General features: G+C 38.4%; 5 protein-coding genes across 7 annotated transcripts; 3 read left to right on the forward strand and 2 right to left on the reverse strand.

The window, feature by feature from the left end:
• Positions 1-1,120: 1,120 nt before the first annotated feature.
• LOC130691194 (E3 ubiquitin-protein ligase RNF8-like) lies at positions 1,121-4,617 on the reverse strand. 2 transcript variants are annotated; one of them, XM_057514101.2, is made up of 12 exons: positions 4,371-4,617; positions 4,106-4,194; positions 3,937-4,047; positions 3,303-3,815; positions 3,119-3,247; positions 2,800-3,042; positions 2,596-2,698; positions 2,321-2,514; positions 2,175-2,240; positions 1,650-1,794; positions 1,497-1,574; positions 1,121-1,420 (listed from the first exon to the last, which is right to left on the reverse strand). In XM_057514101.2, the coding sequence occupies exons 2-12, from the start codon at positions 4,190-4,192 to the stop codon at positions 1,158-1,160; spliced, it is 1,932 nt and encodes a 643-aa protein (XP_057370084.2). In that variant the 5' UTR covers positions 4,193-4,194; positions 4,371-4,617; the 3' UTR covers positions 1,121-1,157. The 2 variants fall into 2 exon arrangements, with proteins under 2 accessions (XP_057370084.2, XP_057370083.2); XM_057514100.2 differs by having other exon boundaries at positions 1,122-1,420; positions 1,497-1,794; positions 4,371-4,612.
• A 579-nt stretch (positions 4,618-5,196) lies between these two features.
• LOC130691525 (cyclin-dependent kinases regulatory subunit-like) lies at positions 5,197-5,891 on the forward strand. Its single transcript, XM_057514484.2, has 3 exons — positions 5,197-5,326; positions 5,393-5,520; positions 5,684-5,891. Exons 1-3 carry the CDS (start codon positions 5,268-5,270, stop codon positions 5,719-5,721), a joined length of 225 nt encoding a protein of 74 aa, XP_057370467.1. The 5' UTR covers positions 5,197-5,267; the 3' UTR covers positions 5,722-5,891.
• Positions 5,794-6,832, reverse strand: LOC130691530 (DNA-directed RNA polymerase II subunit RPB7). Of its 2 annotated transcripts, XM_057514489.2 has the most exons (6): positions 6,708-6,832; positions 6,527-6,636; positions 6,303-6,462; positions 6,184-6,234; positions 5,978-6,115; positions 5,794-5,921 (listed from the first exon to the last, which is right to left on the reverse strand). In XM_057514489.2, the coding sequence occupies exons 1-6, from the start codon at positions 6,717-6,719 to the stop codon at positions 5,874-5,876; spliced, it is 519 nt and encodes a 172-aa protein (XP_057370472.1). In that variant the 5' UTR covers positions 6,720-6,832; the 3' UTR covers positions 5,794-5,873. The 2 variants fall into 2 exon arrangements, with proteins under 2 accessions (XP_057370472.1, XP_059350891.1); XM_059494908.1 differs by lacking the exon at positions 6,184-6,234.
• Positions 6,833-13,300: 6,468 nt separating this feature from the next.
• Positions 13,301-16,796, forward strand: LOC130691494 (uncharacterized). Its single transcript, XM_057514451.2, has 10 exons — positions 13,301-13,729; positions 13,797-13,914; positions 13,984-14,363; positions 14,432-14,619; positions 14,694-14,841; positions 14,921-15,083; positions 15,213-15,413; positions 15,498-15,757; positions 15,934-16,334; positions 16,404-16,796. Exons 1-10 carry the CDS (start codon positions 13,634-13,636, stop codon positions 16,546-16,548), a joined length of 2,100 nt encoding a protein of 699 aa, XP_057370434.1. The 5' UTR covers positions 13,301-13,633; the 3' UTR covers positions 16,549-16,796.
• Positions 16,797-17,185: 389 nt separating this feature from the next.
• LOC130691489 (codanin-1-like) lies at positions 17,186-21,333 on the forward strand. Its single transcript, XM_057514445.2, has 7 exons — positions 17,186-17,331; positions 17,420-17,511; positions 17,566-18,550; positions 18,616-20,128; positions 20,194-20,514; positions 20,585-20,895; positions 20,981-21,333. The coding sequence occupies exons 1-7, from the start codon at positions 17,248-17,250 to the stop codon at positions 21,131-21,133; spliced, it is 3,459 nt and encodes a 1,152-aa protein (XP_057370428.1). The 5' UTR covers positions 17,186-17,247; the 3' UTR covers positions 21,134-21,333.
• Positions 21,334-21,691: the final 358 nt, after the last annotated feature.

Consider the following 21,691-nt stretch of genomic DNA (forward strand, 5'->3'; position numbering starts at 1 on the left):
GAGCTTAGATTGATAAAATGAAAAGAACGAACCATGTTTTGTTTTTGAATTCGACAGATCGTCGCAAACTGCTATGCGTAGAACACAAACGAGTAATGAGTCTACTTCTTTACTGCCACAATAATGCTCGTGCTGAACAAATATGGGTTTTTTCCGTTCAGTTTCATCACGCTTTGTCTGGCTTTGTGTTTGCGATTTTTATTTACTGTATTTCGTCGTCCCTAATGGCTTAAGTCATTTGACATGACTTAATCTCAGTTCCCTCGACTAAAATAATGCCGCAATCATACGGATAAGATAAAAACCTTTATTACTCGGCGGAAACGGGACTTTTAGCTTTAGCTAACCTTGGGATTTATTCATCATAGTTCCGAGCAGGTAGACTTTTTTACGTTCTTTACCTTTTTAATCGGCATTACCTTAATCAAAGTCACATAAAAGGGGAAGTACCCTAGCCATCCACCGAGTTCAGCAGTTTTCATTTGCAAACCACGTAAACAGCTATGCTGTAAAACTACGAATACCATTTAAAAGATTAGATTCGCAGTGCTACCGCCCCGTCAATGCTGCAAAAACTAAACAAATAAATAAATATAAAAAGGCATGTACATGAATGTTCTGGTTATTCGAAACGGAATTTGAGCTTCTTTCGATGATAAATAAAAATGAGTATACGTTAGTCATTGCCTGAATTGCGGGATAAATATGCACATTAAAATAAGGACATGACGCATATGTTACACGTCGTACTAACGATTAGCTTGAATGAAGACAGTAGACGCATCGCAGGGAGCTTTGGGGCATTCCTGTAAAACCGTACGAAAATTAATGAACAAAATAGTCATGGATTTCTCTATATCCTTACCACACGAAGGACAGGATTCCTTCCCTCTTCGGCGACGGCGAGCAGCAGGCTCTCGGGGAAATTCTTCTTCGCCAGCAGATTCAGGTCCACTCGAGAGAACTACCACTTCCTCTGTTGCCCAGACACTAAACTCCCGAACGGATGTAAAAAAAAATAATAGATTAATGTTGAATAAAGGTTCACTAGCTAACGCTTACAATTTATTTAACACCACTGATATCGGCACTTTCATATTCATATATAAAACACAATTAAAATACGACAAAAAAAAAAAAAGAATTGAAAACTTGACTCAATGCCTTGGACCGAGTTGTGATGGACGTGCATTTTGCATTACGGCAGGGCCAGGAAGCTGAGGATTAGGAAATGTTGGTGCAGGTGCCGTGGAGCGATTCAAAGTGCCCCTAACGGGAGCTGTAGAAGGGCCCCTCTGAACTAGTGGACGACCTGCTTGTCGCGCCACCGATACTCGGGGTCTGACGGCTTGTGGCAGAGTAACCGTGGAAGGAACTGTAGCCACGGTGGAACGCACTGTTGACGAGGGAGCATTTGAAACTGAAGGAAGAAGACTATAAAAGTTAGCCAAATTCCGACTACAAGGAGAATGTCTGAGCAGTTGGTATAACCATACCTGTGCGTCCTGCAGTGCGACGTGTACGGCCTTGTCCTCGGCTATTTGTTGGTTGATCCACTATTCGTGTTCCATCAGCTTGTATCGTTCCAAACGTAATATTTTGAATCATGACAAGTTGTTCCAAGGTTTTTTGTTTATTTAGTCTTTTACTTTGCTCTTGGCGTTCCCGCACCAGTTCCTTTCTTCGTTTCTTTGTTTCTTCGGACAGCGTTTTGACCATGGCATCGATCATGTTATCTATCAAGAGATTTCTTCCTTCTGTGGTAATTGGGGCTCGACAAATTGGGCATTCCACCTGGACAATAAAGAAAATCAAATTCTGGTAGCTTAAATTTTAAATAATATATTCCGAACTAATTTTAAGTGTGGGATTGATTCACATTCATTGAGTTTTTTAGGCAAAATCCATTGTTGGGGAAAGCCACAAAGATTAATTAAAATTTTTTTTACTCTGTCGGTTTAAATTTCACATTTTATCTTTTGACAAGAATGACGTCATGCAATTGACGAGCGATTCAGGTTTCGTGCTTTCAATGAAAATTCAACCCCTCCAACTTTTAACAACACATTTAAGACAAAACAATTTTAAGTAACTATTTTCCCGTTCGACCCGATTTAACAACAGCAATATTAGATTCTTTGATTGAATTATTTCTATCGAGCAATTGTTCTTACCTTATTCTTTTTCCACTGCTGGACACAGTAATGGCAGAAGGTGTGCATACAATTCAGTGACGTAGCCTTGGAATATTGAAAAAATAATAAAACAATAACATATACAGCAGATGTGAAAAACCGTAGTTACGTATGCAGGAACTTACGAAAACCATAAGCTCAGAGCAAATTCCACATTGAAGCTCGTTCTCCATGATGCTTTCCATTTGTCCTACAATGTCAATACAAGCTTTGCTAGATGCCTCTTGCTGAAGCTCATTAAGCTCTTTTTGAATACGTAATTCCTCGCGTACTTTTTCCAATTCTTGCTCAGTCAAACTAGGATTATTTGACGATTGACCTGTGCAGGTTAAACAATTTCAGTTTATCGATGTAATAACGGAACCAAGTATTAAAAAAATATATATAAATAATGTCTTACCATCATCCATAACAACCACGATATTCCCCGTATTCTCTATTTCTTGTCCTTGCTGAAGGAGTTGAATGGTCTCATACATCTCCAGACCGATAGCAGCACGGCTCTATAAATAGTTTAGGTAATAAAATTCAATATAATTGACAAAAAGAAAAACAGTTTTGTTATTAATCACTTAATTCTTACTATGTCATTTTATGTACATACCTGAATTTCAACAATTTCTCTTTCTTTAGCGTTTAAACGGGCTTCACGCTCGGCCAACTCCTCCTGCATCCGGCGAAGACGGAGTGCATCTTCACTCCCTTTCTGTTGATGTTGCTTGGTTTCTTCTTCAATTTTCCGACGTGCTTCATTCAATTCTTGCTCTAATGACTGATGAGATAGTTTTATTTGGGCCAGTTCATTAATTGTTTTTTCTTTCAGGCGACTCTCCTCTTCTAGGCGCTCCTAACATAGCAAAACAAAACCAAGCAAATTGAATAAGCGTATAAATTTTTCACAAGGTGATATTAATTCTATTTACTTGCAAAACGTTCTTTTCACGCAAAAGCTGCTGTACGACCAACTCTTTTTGTTCAAGAAGCATCTCCTTTTCCCTGTTAGCCCGCGCAACACTCTCTTCGAAATAAGTTTTTTTCTTTGCACATTCCACCTAAATAGCAATAAAATTCATCACAGATCACTGTGTGTTCTACCATTGCAGGTACCTGAAACTCTTGCAAACTGATTAACATTCGCTTTTCTACATCTTCCTTCTGACGTTGTAACTCGTTTTTTTCCATCTCTCCGCGAGCAACTTTTTTCTCCAGTTCTTTTTTCTCTTCAGCAAATTTTGATTCCAAAACTGCTTTAGCTTTCTCTAAGTGCTCGTTGAGTTTCTCCTGTTCGAGCACCAACTTATCTTTCAGCGACTTCTGTAGTTCTAATTTGGCATCCAAGTTATCACTTTCCTCTTCAAGCGTTTTTTCAAGGTTTTTCTTAGAGCGGACCCAGTTATGAAATGCCTCCGGGGAATCATTTAGTGAAGGGTAATTTCTAGTAGCAAGTGGCAGCCTCATCCTCTTGGCAAGTGGTTCTTCGTTTACTACGTCTGCTGACTGAAGACGGAATGCGTAAACAAACTTGGAACCTGCGCCCAACTCGATAGTATCCATGTGCTGGATGGGTATCTGCTGATGCTTTGGCACAATAATATGGTTTACAGCAATACCATTCATTCCCTAGAGAAGAAGAAAAAGAAATAGAATGGAAAGTAAAAATTTAAATTAACAAAGATACCAAACAAAACAAATATCAGTAGATACAAATAAGAAGTTATAAATTTAAAAATGAATTTCTTACAACACTTTCAACAGTCCACTGATCTTTGTTCAATCTGAAAACAGCATGCTTCCGAGACACTAAAAGATCAGCAATTGCATAGGAATTTTCTTTAGATCGACCAATGGTGACCTAAAAGAAGTGACACATAAAAAACATCACATTAATCTGTACAGCTGATGTGCAATACCTCATCACAGTCCAGTTGTATGCTCTTGTAATCCAATTCCTTTGTACCTATTCTTCGCAGAAGAGCCCCTGGAAATGTTGACACCATTTCTGGGGGGCGGGAATTAAATGGGTTGAAAAGGAACATTTTGATTGTTACTTAATTTATAAATTTGGCTTGTACCAATTCTCATTCTAAATTTTCATTGTTTGACTGTACCACTCATTTAGAACTTGAAGCAAAACAAGTTTCTGGAATTCAAAAATAATACAAGAAATTTCATTACCTGATTTTTCTTCTTCTCTTGGACAAAATGTAGTTTGCTGCAGTGTTTAGAGTGTAAATTTGGTATCTAACAGGATTTCCAAAGTTAATTTCTATGTGCTGGCTGAGAACAGTCTTGGAAATGGCAGACGAAAAAAATGTGGTCGAAGTTTAGTTTATCAAGACAATCACATACAAAATGATGACAATTTTTTTTTTTTTTTTTTAAGTCTGGATTTTCGGAATAAAAAAGTTTCGGATATGAATTTTTTCTTTACCGTAGAGAGAGCAAAACCTACGAACAAACAAAAAAGCAGTCTCGATAAATCAGAAGTTTTGAATCAGACGGACTGCCATGTTGTCTCGTCGTCAAAATGTACGCCAGGCCGAAAGAGTAGCCAGTGGACAAGTTAACTTAAATTTCTTATGTTAAAACCTAAAGCCTTAAACAATAAACGCAAGTATCCCGCAAAACAATTGTGTTTTACAAACCTAAGTTTATACAAAATTCCGTATTAAAGAGTGTAAAGAAGGTACTGTGCTAGCGCGGCAGCCCAGGCAATTACCAAAGATACCAAAATAAAAAGCAAACAATATACAACTGTCAAAATATGCAATGAAAGATAACCCTTTGATTTAGATTATGCTTTTGCATAGGCAAGAAAACAAAGGAACTGTACATTACCGAACGTAGGCTACCAGAGCGCTATAGCTTACAAAATACCGCGCCATAGTGGCATGGCTGGTTAGACCAGGTTGATTTGGTGACACTAGCTATAACGTTCTGCAACAGATGGCGTAACACCAAGAATCTCGTATTAGACAGCAGCGCCTCCAATGGCCGTAATCCTTACGATATGAGACCCATCCGTCTTCTGAATTTACAATAACATAGAATCCTTACAGGCAACTGCTCGATATGCCTCCAAACGAAATTCAATATTCTGACAAATATACAGATGAAAATTTTGAATACAGGTAGGCGTTTCTTAAAAGATGTGTTCCAGGTAGTGTCAAGCACTGTTGCATCATTGTTTCTTTTAGACATGTAATTTTGCCGGCGGAAATGGCCAAGTTGGTGCCTCGAACACACCTAATGACGGAAACAGAATGGAGGAATCTGGGAGTTCAACAAAGTCCTGGTTGGATACATTACATGGTCCATAATCCAGGTTGATATAATTTGATTGATTTTAACTCAATAAAAATAAGAATGTGGTTATGACATTGCAAATCAGCATTTAGTTGATGTGGCAGTGCATTTTCCAATGATTAGAATTTGAACTAACAATTTTCATATTTCCTTAAATATAAATTATGTTTCTTCTTTTTCAGAGCCACATGTGTTACTTTTCAGACGTCCAAAAGAATAACGGCAATCATAATCAGACAACCCTTATAGTCTCCCCAGATATTTTTTTACATTATAAGAATCAAGATTTGCATTCCTTTCCTTGTTATATTCAATCTTGATGCACCAACACATGAATCATACTGTGACAATGAAAACATGCCTTTAAATAAATCAACTGACTAAACCCAAGTAGTCATCCATAAGTGTTCCAATAGCAAACTAAAAAGAAAATTTATAAATATCTTATGTTTTTCCAGTGTACAATAATGACTTACAATATCAGTAGCGTCAACTCTTAATCCAACTATTTTTATTCGGATTTCATCATCCTGTTGAATAACAACATCTTCATCCTGGGTTTTGTAGCAAGGAGGGGTTGAGTTGGGATCAAATTGCATATCTGATGGAATGGACTGTGGTGAAGAAGTAAAATATATTCTGGATGATTTATCATAAGAGTGCACTGATGAAAAATACTTACATGTCTTGAGATGAAACAAGACAAAGGTCCAATTTCTGTAAAAAGTCCAACCTGGAAATAATTTTTTTTTTTTAAGTTTAAGAAGCCTCAATTGTGATAATATTATATTGAATTCTTACCTTGTTAACTTGTGTTACTACTGCATCCAAAACCTGTCCTTTGAATGGCCGGAACACAATTGCTTTGTATTTCACAGGATAGACAACAAATCCTTGTCCAGGTTGTATGATTCCAGCTCCAATATTATCAATTGTAGTCACAGCAATCACAAATCCATACCTGATGTTTGGAACAAAAGTAACACTTAATTTTGCTCTGAATAAAATATATCACGAAGCCATACTTTCCAGTACATGTTCCTTCTACTTCTGTAAACAGTTTCTGTTTTACAGTTTCCATCAACTGAGGACCAAAATACCGGGGATGCAAGAGAATCTCGTGCTCTAACGCAATCTGTTAAATTTAAACAATTCATATTTTAGAAAGATTGCGCCAGAAGGCAGAGAAAATATGACAGTATTTACATGGTAGAACATTCTGCTGATGTATAAGTAAGTTGGCTAGTATTCTTAAACAACTGCTTGAAGCTCAAGAATCTTTTATTCGAAAATTGAATAACAAACAAACGATCTCGGAAATGAATGCAAAATCTCTCGAATATAAAAACACTAAATAGTATATACTAAACGGTAAGCCAAAGCAAAAAAATGACGCCGACTGCGCCGGCTAGGTATCGGCCCCAAGCCAATCGGGGTTCGCATTTTGGGGCAGCAGGGTGGAGCAATCGGGGCTCATTTTTTCTTTGCCAAGTCTAATCAGAGTCTGTAATTCGGTGACTTAACTCCGATTGCGGCGTTGCGATCCGTCGATCTTTTAAATACCGTTGGGGCTATCGGGGCGATCCATAATTGTTGCTCCGCTTCGCCCTGGTTGGCGAAACGGTGCCCCGATTGTGCCGCGAATGGCTGTTTCCCAACATGGTCTCAGTACATATGTCAACATGGTCTCAGTACATATGTACAGTATCCTGCACAAAAAGAAGAACACCCGATTTTATTTTTAAAAGCCATCTATGGGCAAAATATATTAATTATTGACCTTTTTTAAATAGGGTTAGGGCTGGTTTGGCGCAAAAACGCTATAATTTGGGAAGGGTAGTTTTAAGTCCAGACACCTTTTGCTAATGCCTCAGGTGTTACGAAAAATGTCTGGAAAAAGTAGAGTCTAGTCTTTTTTTGTTAGACCCCAACCCCCATGCCCCAGGCTAAGATGACAAATATCTAATGAAAAAAATATTATCCTCAGTCACCCACTTTGTTCAACAGCGCCTTAACAGCGCGGGAAAAATTTCGTCTCACACCGGGTTAGAACCACTGCAATCCGTATCTGAATCCGATGCTGTGCCACTGACCTATTACTTTTACTCGTTGTTGTCTATACTTTTGCTTATAAAAGGATGTGGAAGATGAATACAAAAATGGCAGTGCTATACGCTGCCGATCTAGTTAGTCATTATGGTGCGTAAGCGGTAAGTTTCGCTTTACGACGCGGGAGATCGGTGTTCAAGACTTCACATAGAAAATCACTTTTATACATCATGTCGTTCTGAAGAATCGTTTGTAAATAATATAACTTACAAATAGTAAAAAATTTTCCCCTTCAACCTCCATGAAATAAACGATTATATAGGTATTTATAAGACAATGTCTTAAGAAATTGTAGCTCAGTGGTAGATGTTCGTATTCAGACACGGATAGCAGTGGTTCGATCCCGATATGAGACGAAATTTTTACCGCGCTGTAAATGCAAAGTCTTTTTCACACACCCCCTCCCCTTTCTAAAATCATAAAAGCCTTGAATAATTATTTACGAGGAAAATAAACAGTCAAAATTGACAAATTTTGCATCAATCGATAGCTCTTTTCAACAGCTATCTACTTCTATGAAATTTATGTTAAATTTTCAGAAAAGGAAAAAGTTTAAGCGTAATATCTATTTTTTTGTTTTTATCAGTTGTGTCCATTACAACCTTAGATGGAAAAACAACAAAAACACATTTTGCCTTTAAGATTTTTCTATTTGAAAATGTTGATTATAATTACCTAAAAATGGATAGCCCTTACCAAGGGCTATCGATTTATATTATGTTTATATTATTTATATATTAAATAAGCGAATATCGTAATTAATTTTGCTGACAAATAATTAAAAATTTGTATCTCTTATATTCGTTTATTTGAATTACTATAACTATTGTACATATATATAATAGTAATATATATATTATAATTGTATGTATGTATAAATATATATCTATAATTGTAATATACTGTATATATATGTGTATTTATTACATTGTAGTATTTATATACATTATCATAGTATTGTAAATATAAATTTATATAAAACGAATTCATATTATTCGCTTCGAAAAAATTAAGACATGCGCTACACGCATTTTTGTTTAACTGGTTTAACTTTAACGGTTTAACCATTAAAGCAACCAAATCAAAGCCCTAGGGGCGACAACACACACTTTCCCCATAAAGAAAACTGTAGGCGCGATTATGTACTAAGTAGTACATATTGCCTCGCGACCAGCCTGCTGTTTCCCTTTTAGCTGGCAATGATTTTGATCCATGGAATCAGGTTAATTCACTGTTTAAAAAATATATTAAAATTTAATGATAAACGTCACTAAAGGCGAATTTTGGTGCAAAAAATTCAACTGAGGTGAATTTTAATTTTTCTAATGTCCGTATTTGCATAAATTTGGGCTTTTTAAAATTCGCTTCAGCTGAAATTCATCTTTCCGCGCTGGTTTTTCCACTTCAGCTAAGTGGAGGTCCGGGCCTCCATTCAGCTCTCCAATACACTATTCTCTTCTAGATTTTGGGCTCCTCCTCGAAAAACGAAACAAAAATCCACCCACTGCCCTTCGATTGAAGATTATACTGCAATTAAGCAGGTCAACGATTGAGGAAATCGTAATTAAATTCAAATTTAGCTTTCGCAATCCAAGCTGCGTTGTTCAACATGCAAGGACACAGTCAATGTTATCTATATTACCCTAATAAATACTGTACAATTGAAGTATACCAATTCAAGGTTTTGAAATGTGTCGTTTTCTTTACATCTCACAAGCCCAAAATAGCTCACAAAAACCATTTACTTGTTTATTCACATGTTAGGACTAATGAATTTTGACTGTGTAACGTATGTCTCGTTCTATTTGAAGTTACGATCGAAATATTAGCTTAGCAGTTGGCGATGGAACTAACTTGTGATAATTTGTTTGTATCATCAAATTAGATGCATTTTAAAAACAAATGTCAATTCGTCCTGTACAAATGATACACCAGAAGCAATTGAAAAGTTAAAATGGCAGCTAACAGCATGCATCTTGACGAGGCCATCTTAAGTACGGTTAGTCTTTACCACCAAATGAAGGTTGTCCAAGTCCAGTCAAACTAAGAGGTCTCACCAAAAAAGAAGAAAACATTAGTTTCGTTATCTGGCAAACATAAAACAATAGACTGAATTAATGCTTTGTTAGGAGCCTAGCATGCTTATCTAAAATTACTCGCCACTTTTACATTCTTACCCAAGCAAATTATCGCCTCCAGCAGAGCTTAGATCAAATACCGGTTACCTCCTTGTCTTTTTCTTGCAAACAGACTATGTAAGTTCCGTTCAGCCAGCGAAGCGTCATTGAACACATTGTAAAAACGGGCCAAAGGCGTAAAAAAAACTTGTAGCACTTGAGAATGAAAAAGCTATCAACGTGGAAGTCTTCTTCAGGGCATAGTCTAATACATATGGCGAAAAAAGTAATAAAACACAACATAAATTACATTGACACATAGCAGGGGGGAAACCCCTCAAGCTCTTTTCATTCGGTTTTCAACTGGTACACCTGTTGCCAACCCCAAGGGCAAAGTGTGGACATTCAAGTTTTCATCACAATATCAACACCATCAAGCCCACAAAATGATTTAGAATCAGAGCTGCCTTCTCCCATTTCAAAATAACCCCAAATGAGGACTCCACAAAGACGAAAAGACAAACGGCATGACATACGTTTACCTTGTAAGTAAATTTAGGTCGCGAATAATCTTGTATGTCGGTGATTGTTTCTTTTTTCGAGTTTCGTTAAAGGAAAAAATTTTTTTGTCAATCTGTTAAACGAATATTTGTAAAGATTACTTTTTTCACCTTGAAATTCCCATTAGTTATTGACGTGATGTTTGGTCACTAGGCGGGTTTTCGTTCCATCAGAAAAATTAAAAAAAAAAAGGTTAGGGTTACTAACATGTTGGCTATTGTGTCGATCTCATAATAATATTGCCTCAAGATTTATTCGATCAGTTAAGGAAATTTGGAAAATTGTGAAACAATGGCTATTGGCCACCTCAAACCAGATGTGCAACAATGAATAACACAAAGCGTTTAGTCCCAACCTGTAGAATCCTGAAATTCTTAATAACAGTTCATCCATTTAAAGTTATTGGGACCATCAGCTAAAGATATTGTTACAATTAAGGTAATTGCCATTTCTGGGAGAGAAGAAATACTGTAGATATCGGGCACGTTAAATTTACGTTTCTGTTGACAAATGCAAATGGCATGCTTGAACAAACCAAGTGAACAAAAATGGCAACCCCAGTTGCCAAATTTACCAAGCATTAAAATAACAAGGTATTACCATGGTGTACAAGGATGGTGAAAGAACTCTTCGTTATAACGGCCTATCTCGGCTGAAGGCTAATAGGGGTCTAGGTTAGATATTGTCAGAGACGCCTAGTGGCCGATATTGAAGTAAAAGGTAAAGGCTGCACCTGCTTGAAAAATTTTCTAAGTCCAAACAAGGGGGACGTGTCCCATTATCCCATTACCTCTTAGCTATCAAATTACCGTTATAACTTTTCTTTTATTATATTATCGTATTTGACGTTTAGTTCGTTTAGAATAAATTTAATGATCCCGTTATAATGAATTAAATTTATATAGCAATAGGAAAGGAGAAAAAAGAAAGATCTATACTGGGTTCGAACTCGAGACTCCCGTGCTGTAATCGAGTGTTCTATCCATTAGACTACAGAATTTGTTATATTTCTTCTTATCGCGACACTACTAAATATGATGGTGGCGTTGGCTATATCTAACCTCAATTAGGCCACACCCACCTCCTATGAAACAGGCTTCATTCGAGATAGGCCTTAAAATGGAGAGTTGTTTCACCATCCTTGTACACCATGGTATTACCCAGCAATTATTTTTAAAGTTTGCTTTCTCTATCAAATAAAATTTCCCCAACGGGTTCACAAAATGAAAAAAGAAATGGTTTGAATTATTTAGCGAAGGAAGAATGTTCAAAATTTATCTTGCCAACGTTCAATACTTTTTCCCTTTAGATGATGTTCGATTGTTCGTTGGCAGTTGCCACAAGCCCAAGGGTATGGTGTCTCAATCACGTTTTTGTTTTGGAAAGTAAATAGTGATGGCTTAATCCAGGTTTGACTAAGACCTGTGAAAGGTACTTGTTAACCTATTGTGGATGTATTATTTGAAAATATAATTTATGTAAACCAACTAATGTCCAATTTGGATCAAATGCTACCCAAAAAAACTTGCCAAAGACTGTCGTGTCTGTCGAGTTCTCATTGTCTTTTTTTTTCTTTTTTTTTTTTGCTTGTTAAAATACAAATTTGCATTGTTTTTTCTAAAAAAGTACCGGTTATTTCAATCCTACGCCATGTCTGATGTTTGTCTTTATAAAGCATGTGCTGATTTACTTTTACATTTTATTATCTATTGACAGGGTATTCGTTTTAGTCTGACCCCGTTCGACGACAGTTTGTTGAATATTGTGGTGGATTTGAAGGGAATATTCCGCACAGCAACTGCGAAACTGTATTTCTTCTAAACGAAAGAATTGGTAATCCGCAGCTGACTATGACTGCCCATTTTCCCGTTGCAACTGGAATCTAGCCAAACGAAGTAGGTTTTAACGTCACAAAGCACTATGTTATGACATTTAGTATAAGTTTCCTGACTTTAAATACTTTTAATCGCAAAAATCTGTCATTGGGTCCTGTACACCTTGAGGTTTATCAAGTGACGTATTTGTCAAGGGCCACAACGTAAGTTAGAGATTAGTTTGAAAAAGGTACGGTTAATTATTACAACTACTTCCACATTCTAAAAGGGTTCTAAGGGCAAAATCTAGTTTGAATGTTGTTCGATATTACGATTACCACTGATGACTCATTTTAGGGAGATAAGTTTTATAGTGTGAAAATTGGTGAAGCCTTCATCCACAAAATTTCTCATTAATTGTATACATGTATTTTGCTGGCGAATTTATGTGAAACACCCATTGTAGTGCACAGAAAAGGCGAAACCGCTAACGAACGAAAACTGGTTGACATGAACCGGTTTAATGTTTAAGTAAAGTAATGTGAGGGATGTGTTCATCGATGGTTGCCCTCATTAGACATTTACTGTTTCGATTTCTTTCTAACCCTCCCCCCCCCACCACAAAGAAAAGCAAACAAAAGAAAAAAAAAAAAAATCAAAAACAAAAAAAAAAACAAAACATAACAAAAAAAAAAAAAAAGTAAAATAAAAAATACAAAATTTTTTTTGCCTCATTGGGTTGCTGTTATTCATTCTCAGAGTAGCATAATAATATTTCTCTTTTCAAATCAAAGTAGACCTACACATTTCTTTCATTGGCTGATTAGCTAAATAAAATCAACAAAGTTGGGCTTTGGCAACTGTGTAATCATTAATATGATGGTTAACGAACTTTAGCTATGGCCAGGTGGACGGCAATGCCTGTCGCGCACCTGCCCCGTAGGGCTAACAGTTGGGAAAACTATTTCATACATTCACATTACGCGTTCTACCTATCCCAACCTGTTGCTATGCAAAATGTCTGTTCATGTACCCACCGTTGACATATTGTCGTTCCTTATTATTGTCTAGTTTGGGACCAAAACAGTGGTATCACGTGACTTGGCGCACCCAACCAACTGTGAGGATTTTGAACAAGGCTGAGCCTTCAGGGGACGAGCGAAAGGTGGCGCTCCATCTGCAGAGTACGGAGAGTGCGATGCAGCGAGCAGACAGAAGATGAGTGTCGTGTTGCGTGGTTGTTAGTTGTCTGTTGCGATAACACGCATTAATTGAAACGTTAGTTGTCAACTTAACAATTGGTTTCTTAGCACTAGTGGTTTGCCTCACATTACTGTACTAAGATCTCGCATTTGAGTGTGCTGTGTTTTTGTTTGAAGATGCAACGCTTGAGCCATCTTCAACTATTTTGCTGAAATGTTTCATTAAAAGCAATAGTGGAGCGAAAATGTGTAAAAACCGATATTACATACGAAATGCTTCCAAGCTTCTAACTTTTACTTGGGCACAGTGAAAGTATGTTTCCAACACAATGTATTTCTCAGTTTTCTGGTTGATGTTGATTGTGGTTTGGGAGAGCATGGCCTTTCAGGAATCCAAAGCTGTCACAGATGTGATGGATCAGCACGTAATATCCACCACATTTAACACATCCATCATATTTGTTTATTATTTATGTACATGTATTATATCAGGATGGCCATATGCTTGAACAGACATCCAGCATGAGTAAGGGCAAGGGTCTTACCAGCCGTGCTTCCCCTATGATTTCCAAGCATGAAGAAATGATCTACCAAAAATTTGATACAGCAGGTATTTTTGTATAACTATTTCATTTACACAGTTTTCCTTCATTTTTTTTTCTTGTTTACAAAATTCAAGAATACAAACCAAGCATGGAAATTTTAGCTGTTGGATTTCAGTATAATAATGAAACTACGACGCTCCGTGTGTCTGTCTATGTCGGTATTCCGGAAATCAACGGTGAAACCTACAGCGCGCCCCCATTTAGAAAGCAATCCTTATCCACCGCATCGCCTCAGTCGAATCCAATGACGGAGAAGTTCACCAATTTCGAATTTTATTTGACAGCTTTACCGAACGGAATTTCATCGGAACCACCTACAACCTGTTTAAATGACAATTTTTTACAACATTCAAGTCGAAATGTTATGGTCGGCTGCCCTCGTACTAAGGGCTCGTCACGGTATGACAAACACAATATCGATGACAATCACACTTCCTGCGTCGGCAGAGACGTGGTAATGTGTTATAAAAATTCGGCTTTCCAGACCAAAAGTTTATTGACATTTTTGCTTGAATCTTACAGAGGAATTTTACAGTTACCTTTAACCATGTCTATTCTGCATACTATTGCCTTCTGATTCAACCTCAAGTGAATAGGCATACGCGCAGAACGTTCACTCGCATGTTACACTATGAAACGAATAGAAGCCAAACATCAGCTGACATAACCAGATGGCAGACCACGATAGACTTGCAGCCAATGCCTAGCAGGTAAAATGTGACATGATGAATTGAGTTCCGCCTCCGTGTATGATAATCACGCCGTAAAATTGGATATGAAAAAGTCAAGGCATTTCGGTGGCCTTTACGTTACCTAATTCTACCTACCAAATAATGAGTGGCCAACTCCGAGTGTATTTGATGCAAATGTCTGGCGAAAGATGCAACGACAGCAAACTAGTCCAAAGCGTTTGGTCAGAAATCCTGAAAATGGTATGCACTTCGAAATTTGATTTATTGCATTCATAATCAGTTTCTTTTAACTTATTATTCTTCTAATATTGTCGAATAGGAACCTGAAAAACAATTTGCAGAAATGGCTTTTTTCGGAAAGCCTCCTGGTATTTACTGCGTTGTCGTGGAGCCAATAGATGAAAGGTGCAATGGTAATAACTTCTGGAAAGTCAAAGGAGGAACGTGCCGCCGGCACTCTGCAAAAGCCGTGAAGCTCCAAGGTCAATATTTTTATTATACCGGTTTTTTTTCACTATCTGCTAGAAATTCAACGTATAATCAAACAAAAACAAAGACTTTTGTAGTATTATAAGATTTTTAAATGTTAACCTGTTTTATTAAAATTACAGCTTCGCCATCACACATAGAAAGCAACGGAAATAACAAGCCGTTGGTCATCGTTAGAACACCAACAACTGACGTCTGGGCCAACTTCTACATTATCTGTGCTTTCGCCCTCGGTCTAGTACTCATCTCTTTGCTCGGTATAATGTTATTTTATCGCCATCGCCACAAAAAGCGCCTCCGGCAACGTCGCCAACAGTATCTTGGTATTTTAAACAGTTTTTCCCTAAAGAAAATGCGAAATGTCGTTGTTTTATTATATGTCTATCTGTGTATGTTTCATGTTACAGCTGGGTGGGAACCGAGCACGGATGTTTCGCGGGCCCAGTCAAACATCTCTGATGTCACCAGCATGAAGAAGTTGTTGAATGAACAACGGAATGATATTAGCAACGACTGCGATCATATTCTTAACAATGGAATAGTCGAAAATATATTGTGTACTCATTTCTCCGTTTTGCTGCTATATCGCCGAGACGATGCTCAAGTGTCTCAACGTGCAACTGACCTTCGAAAACGACTGCAATCCGAATGCGGAGACAAAGTGAAGGTGCGATAGCTGGAGAGCATTTTGATATCCTTTTCCTGGAAAAATGTATTCGTATTTGAATAGTTTATTTTATATATACGTTTTTTATTTTCTTTATTTTTATTTTGTGGTTGTTGTTGCTGTGACACATCTGCAACTACCGCAAATGGATTTTACAGTTCTTTTATATGACACAGGTGTACGATTATGGAGATGAAAGCCAATGGGAAGAAATGTCCATCGAAGGACTGGATTGGCTGCCAAATCGTATCTATGGAAATCAAGAGACCAATGGTTGTTTCAACCGAATTGTTGTCATCCATAGTCCATTGCAACCGAAAATCAGAAAAGAAAAAAAACAAGAAAATGACGGGGATATGGAATGCTTAAACCCGTTAATTATTGAGCAGTTGCCTGAGGCGATGGTCCATTGCCAAAGAAATGGTCATCTTTGCTCTACGACTGATCACGAATTTCTCTACGGTATGCAACTCTTGAAGGGCTGCATACGTGAATCTGGTGACAGTTGTGTAAATGTAGAGAAACAGCAGCGTGGCCAACAGTCTGCAAGTCCTTACAGACGTGTCTTTAATGTCCGGTACTTTGAAATTGAAACGATAAATAGCCATTGAAGCTTTCAGCAGTTTATTATTTTCTTCCGTTTCAGGTACACGGACATGATAGACAACCAGTTATCTGAAACTGAAAATCAAAATATTGCATATCCTGATCTTACGGTGGCACCGTTTACTTGTTACCTTTTACCTGGGCATTTCAATCAACTCTTACAGCACTTAACCTCAACGCAATAACGATATTTACCCACAAATCAAACTGGAAACGGAAAATTCCAACCCGTTTGTTCTCAGCTAGTGGTATACTCGATGAATCTCTGGTCAATTTGTGTTTGTCATTATGAGCAAGTCTTATCGTCGTTGCGATACCCCAATGTCAATTTTGGTTTGATCTGCTTCGTTTTGGTTATTTCTAGTATGCTCGACTTTCGTCCATTTTTGATGGTAATTTTTTCAAGAGAAATGTGCTTTCGTTTTATTTCGGAGTCATCTGATCATAGTTGTTTTGTTGTCAATGTGTTAAGGTTTGGAATGAAGGCATTGAGCTAGAGAACGCTGAATAGCGGTCATGGATTTCAACAGCAAAGAAACGTACCTACTCTAGATGTTTGAAGCGAAATTGATTTACCATCAGTTGGGTGTCGTGATGTGCGATTATCCTTTATTGCCTCAGACATCAGGGTGTTCCTTGTAAATTATCATCAAACGTGAAAAATGTTTCAACCTCAAATCCCCTTTCTTAATTAATTCGTCTTCGTACCTGTTTGGCAAACGGAATGGTTAATTGATATATGTTTTTTTTTATACGTTTGCAACCTTGCATATTTGCCGTTTTTCTCAATAAATATATCTGGCACAAGTGAAGAAACTGTTCAGTATTTTGTTGACGTCTGTCAAATTTGAACGGTATGGTGTCGAGTCAATGGGGAACATGCAATGGCGCTGATTTTAGATTTGGTGTCTGGTGACATCACTCTGTTTCACGTCTTCACTTGGCTTGATATTGGCAGTGTTCACCAGGTTTGTACAAGACAATGTCAAAGTAAAACTTTGATGTCATCCCCCAAAAGTGTATGGTGGCTTTAATTATTTCACATTTACTCAATAGGACCTCAAAGAACTTTTAAAAGATGAAACTGAAAATATCAGATATTCTTTTCCTCAACTGTTGATTGCTTTTATTAAAGAACAGACATCAAGGTAATTTGAATTTTATGTAATTTGGAATACTAGTGACTGAATTATATTTTTTAGTATTGTGAAGCTACACAATATCCATCCATATGAACATCATACTATATCATCCCCAAAGAGAGAAAATGCATTACCAAAAGTGAATAATTTGTCATTGTCAAGCCCCAGTCCCAATTTCAAGAACAATGGCAGTTGTCAAGAAACAAGAAAAATTCGCAAAATCACACCCCAACGACTGGATCTGTCAAGTGACTCTGCTTTTCCATCTCTTCAGCAATCTGCCCAGCCCAGAGAAATTCCAAAAAAAAGAAGGATAAATCCAACTCAACTTATAGAGAGTCCAGTTGCTACAAGGGTGCTACTACAGTTTGGTTCTTGCATACGACCAAGCCCCCCTGCTCTTGGACGTAATGCTTTCAATCAAGCACAAGAGCAATCCTGCCACAAAAGCCTTGACCAAGAACGAGCCCTTCTCAAGGAGAAGAAACGCCAAATCACGGTTCCTGCCGTATCCGATTTGGGAAGCAATACACCCAAAAATTGGATATGTGTTGAACCAGACATCAGTTTTGTCACTAACCAATCCCAACTCGACCGTCTAAGTGCCCTCTTTTCCTTTTGCCTTTCTCGTAACTTTGTACCATCCGTATTCAGCGAGATTCAGTTTTTAATTCAGCTGCTGGTACTCCGTGTGAGTCCTGCCAAATTAAAGCAGACTCATCTTGCTCAAAATCTACTCGGTAGCGTTCACAACTGTGTGTATTTTTCAGCAAAAACACTGGAACAATTGGAAGGCATCTGGTGTCATGTCGATCAAAGTGTCCTTCAGCAGCTGATGCACAATCCAAGATTGCTACTCTTCTGTCCCGAATGGACCAACGACAAGCTGCCCAGATTAAGCTCGTCGATAACGAACGTTGATAGAATTCCTCCACATAAAACTGTTGCTAATGTAGCATTTCAAACGGAAACTGACAACAGGTTCAATTTTGCCAGCGATTCATCTTTCCAAGTTTTTAGAAAGCAACGCGATCAGTTTTGCGAGGTAAAGTGTTTTTGTTTCATCATTGTAAAAATAAATTTAATATCATTGTGTTGAGGATTTCTTAGGTATGGCAAATTTGGAAAATCAACAGCTCTATCCCCGGCTGGAACATGTCTATAGCTTTACAGAAGATGATTCAGTCATTGGTGGATCTACGTAGGGATTGCGTCAACTACGCCCATCTGGCTCGGTTATTCCGTTCGCAACTGCTGAACGTTGCCCAGCTAGTAAAACCCATCAACGAATTAGAAGAACCAGATGGACCTCTGGGCCTGCTCCAGTCTTCCGACCCGGACAAGCTTCGTCGACTAAGGGATCGTCTTACAAACCCACCTGAAAGCCGTCCAGCTCGTTGTATTGGAAATGAAAACGACATCAAAATGCACTTTGAAGGGGATCAAGAATTCTTCCGCGATTTCATCTTACTTGCCGCCAGTCCAGCATTCAACGAACATTTGAAAACCAGCTTATTGAGCGGAATTGAAGACTTGTCTTCAAGCGAGGATTGCGATGATCGAGCTCAGTTTGCTGAAACTGTCATTGCACTTCAAGTGATGGCCAAATTTTTGGGTTTTCTCCATTTTTATCCGCACGCTTCTGGCGATCACCTTCCAGAGCACATCTTCCATCATTTGAGCAGACTGCGCATTAGTCAAAGAGAACCGATCGACCTCGTGAACTACATCAAGGACGCTTTTCAAAAAGGCCGGCTCGTGCTGATCATACCGTGGGTTGTGACTTACCTCACACTAGCCGATCCAGTATCTCTTTGTCTTCCGGGCTTCCATTCTGTCCTTTGTCATCTGATTTTCGTCTACCGGAAAGCTGAAATCGCTCCAGCGAATGCATTTTTAATCCGCATTTTACTTGGTTGGCTTTTTAGCCAACCAAATTTCCCTCTAGCGTTGCTGACGAAACCGGACGATGATTTGCTAATCGAGTTCGGAAATCTGTCATTGTCAACTACTGATGACCAGCTACCTCGGCTGGATCAATCCCGGTTAGTCGATTCGAGTTTAATCCATCAATGCTGCCCTTTCCTGTGGTCGTGGAAGCATTTGCTGGCGGAATTCGCCTGTTCAGATGCAAAATACAGCGGAGAAAGAGCTTCGGTTAGCCGTAAAATCACGCCCGTCTCGGCAGAAGAGAATCCGTCACCTGTGAAAGCTCCTGCAGTTAAATCGCTGCAGAAATCGCTAGAAGAGAATTTCTTCCACAATCAACCGTCTTCCGTCAAACGGACGGTTGAATTTGTGGCTGAACGGCTAGCCTCAAATATAGTCCGTGACGTCCGTCATCAGATTATTCCCCGTTTAGTTTTAAGCGCTCAAGCAACCCTCAATAATTGGCCGTCTACGGCAAAGGATCCTGTGGAGTCTCTATGCCTTCAGCTCTGCGCGGACGTCCGCGATGAAGCTGCTTCCGCTGCCACATTCGCCATTGCTTCCCTCGAGTCTACATTGACGGCCTTACTGCCCAATGATTTACTACCTCCTGTAAGAAGAGTCTGTGTTTCTATAGCGTCTAAATTAACTCAAGGCAAAGTTCTTGATTGGATTCAACTTCACGTCACGAAAAGTAAATCCTGTCACCTATCAGTAATGTTGTTTTTTCTTTCTAATTTCTTCTTTTTTTTATTGCAGGCTTATTTAAAAACGATCTAGAAGTCGAATTGGCCAAACTCGATAAAAGTTGTGCCCGTCGTGTAACTACCCCTGGGTCCCCAACGGCATCTGATAAGCCGCAAGTTGTTCATGATTCAACTACACAAGCTCCTTCGTTTCTCATTGATCGACTGAAAACATTGATCCGGCAAGTCATTCGTGACGCTTTAAAAGTGACTGAACAAGATCTGATCGACTTGCTGTCCAACTCTGAAGGCACGCTGCATAGGCGGGTTGATGTGACTCCAATCGTCTCTAAATGTCTTCAACAGTTGACGTTCGACTTACTTTTCATCGTTTGTAAGAAAATGTTAAAACTCGTTGACGCACAGTTTGACCTTTCCATTACGTTCATTACATCTGCTAACAGGCGTCTTTCAACCAGAAAGTATAGGATCGCAAACAATAACAGCGTGGGTCGCTTTCTGGTGCAAAACGTACCCATCCATCGATTCGGCAGAAACAGAGGAACCGGTTCAACCACCCGGAGCGCTAATTTCAACTTGCGTTTGGCAAGTTTTGACGCCCAAACAGCTGTTGCTGCTGGCTCAATCAACTTCGCCTAGAGAGTCTTGGAATCACGTCACTACACTTCTCCTACAATTGATGAAAAGTGGACTTGTTCGTTACAAAGACGTTCAGGAGCAAGCTATTGCCGTTGTCCGGCAAGAATGGCCTCAGGTAATTGAACTACGCGTTTTTTTTCTTTATTTTATCAATAAGTTTTTTTTTTCTCTTTTTTCTTTTTTCGAAAATGGAATGAAAGGAACTTCTTGGGCGATTTGCAACTTGCGTTCGCGACATTGTTGATTGGCATCGCAATCAAAAAAGTGACCCGAACCTTTCAACGTCTGAAAGCTGCGATGACGACGATTTGTTGAGTTGGTTGTCTTGGTTTTGTGCGCAGGACGATTTGTAGTGATAGTTGTAAAGTCAAGTTTGGCTCGTGCGACAACAAAAGAAGAGTAAAAGAAAATCTGGATAGCTCTTTTGTACCTACTACGAAAATTAAATCGTCCCAATAAATTTTAAAAGAAAGAAATAAAAGGGCCCTGGGCCTGTGGCAAAAAGAAAGCAGCGCACTTGATGGTGTTGAAAGTTTGCAAGCAAATGACGTAAGTAATGCGCTACTCCTTTTGCGTTATCGCGTGAGGGGCACCAGGTTGTATCCAATTGAATACCGTTAGTCTTTGGAAAGATTTTAGTTCACGATGCAGAGAACGAGTTGAATTGCGTTTCTAAGAACTTGGGCATTTCTAGAATAATGCCAACTGGAAGAGGAGTTAACAATGTTTTCAAAGGAAAGTTGAGTAAACAAAATATTTACGTTCATACTAAACATTCTTCGTTAAATCTGTGATTACGTGTTTAAATAATTGTCCTTCTAAACGAATCCATAGTCGATAAGTTATTTCAAAGCAAAGCCGACAAAGCGCAAAACATGAAAGGTCAAACATATTAACTCAACGACGATAGA

The sequence above is a fragment of the Daphnia carinata genome, chromosome 1 (assembly GCF_022539665.2).
Source record: "Daphnia carinata strain CSIRO-1 chromosome 1, CSIRO_AGI_Dcar_HiC_V3, whole genome shotgun sequence".
Taxonomy (NCBI): Eukaryota; Metazoa; Arthropoda; class Branchiopoda; order Diplostraca; family Daphniidae; genus Daphnia; species Daphnia carinata.

Bases quoted from the DNA above. Each gene is read 5' to 3' on its own strand.
- LOC130691194 (XM_057514100.2), bottom strand. From the start codon at position 4,192: ATGGTGTCAACATTTCCAGGGGCTCTTCTGCGAAGAATAGGTACAAAG. The intron at 3,816-3,936 runs GTAAGAAATTCA...CTTCTTCTCTAG, and splicing joins AGTGGACTGTTGAAAGTGTT to GGAATGAATGGTATTGCTGT. The intron at 3,043-3,118 runs GTAAATAGAATT...TTGCTATGTTAG, and splicing joins GTGAAAAGAACGTTTTGCAA to GAGCGCCTAGAAGAGGAGAG.
- LOC130691525 (XM_057514484.2), top strand. From the start codon at position 5,268: ATGCCTCCAAACGAAATTCAATATTCTGACAAATATACAGATGAAAAT. The intron at 5,327-5,392 runs GTAGGCGTTTCT...TGTTTCTTTTAG, and splicing joins GATGAAAATTTTGAATACAG to ACATGTAATTTTGCCGGCGG. The intron at 5,521-5,683 runs GTTGATATAATT...CTTCTTTTTCAG, and splicing joins TTACATGGTCCATAATCCAG to AGCCACATGTGTTACTTTTC.
- LOC130691530 (XM_057514489.2), bottom strand. The intron at 6,463-6,526 runs GTATGGCTTCGT...TCCAAACATCAG, and splicing joins GAAGGAACATGTACTGGAAA to GTATGGATTTGTGATTGCTG. The intron at 6,235-6,302 runs GTAAGAATTCAA...AATTATTTCCAG, and splicing joins TAGTAACACAAGTTAACAAG to GTTGGACTTTTTACAGAAAT.
- LOC130691494 (XM_057514451.2), top strand. From the start codon at position 13,634: ATGTATTTCTCAGTTTTCTGGTTGATGTTGATTGTGGTTTGGGAGAGC. The intron at 15,414-15,497 runs GTATTTTAAACA...TTCATGTTACAG, and splicing joins ACGTCGCCAACAGTATCTTG to CTGGGTGGGAACCGAGCACG. The intron at 16,335-16,403 runs GTACTTTGAAAT...CTTCCGTTTCAG, and splicing joins AGACGTGTCTTTAATGTCCG to GTACACGGACATGATAGACA.
- LOC130691489 (XM_057514445.2), top strand. From the start codon at position 17,248: ATGGCGCTGATTTTAGATTTGGTGTCTGGTGACATCACTCTGTTTCAC. The intron at 17,512-17,565 runs GTAATTTGAATT...TATATTTTTTAG, and splicing joins ATTAAAGAACAGACATCAAG to TATTGTGAAGCTACACAATA. The intron at 20,515-20,584 runs GTAAGAAAATGT...ATCTGCTAACAG, and splicing joins CGACTTACTTTTCATCGTTT to GCGTCTTTCAACCAGAAAGT.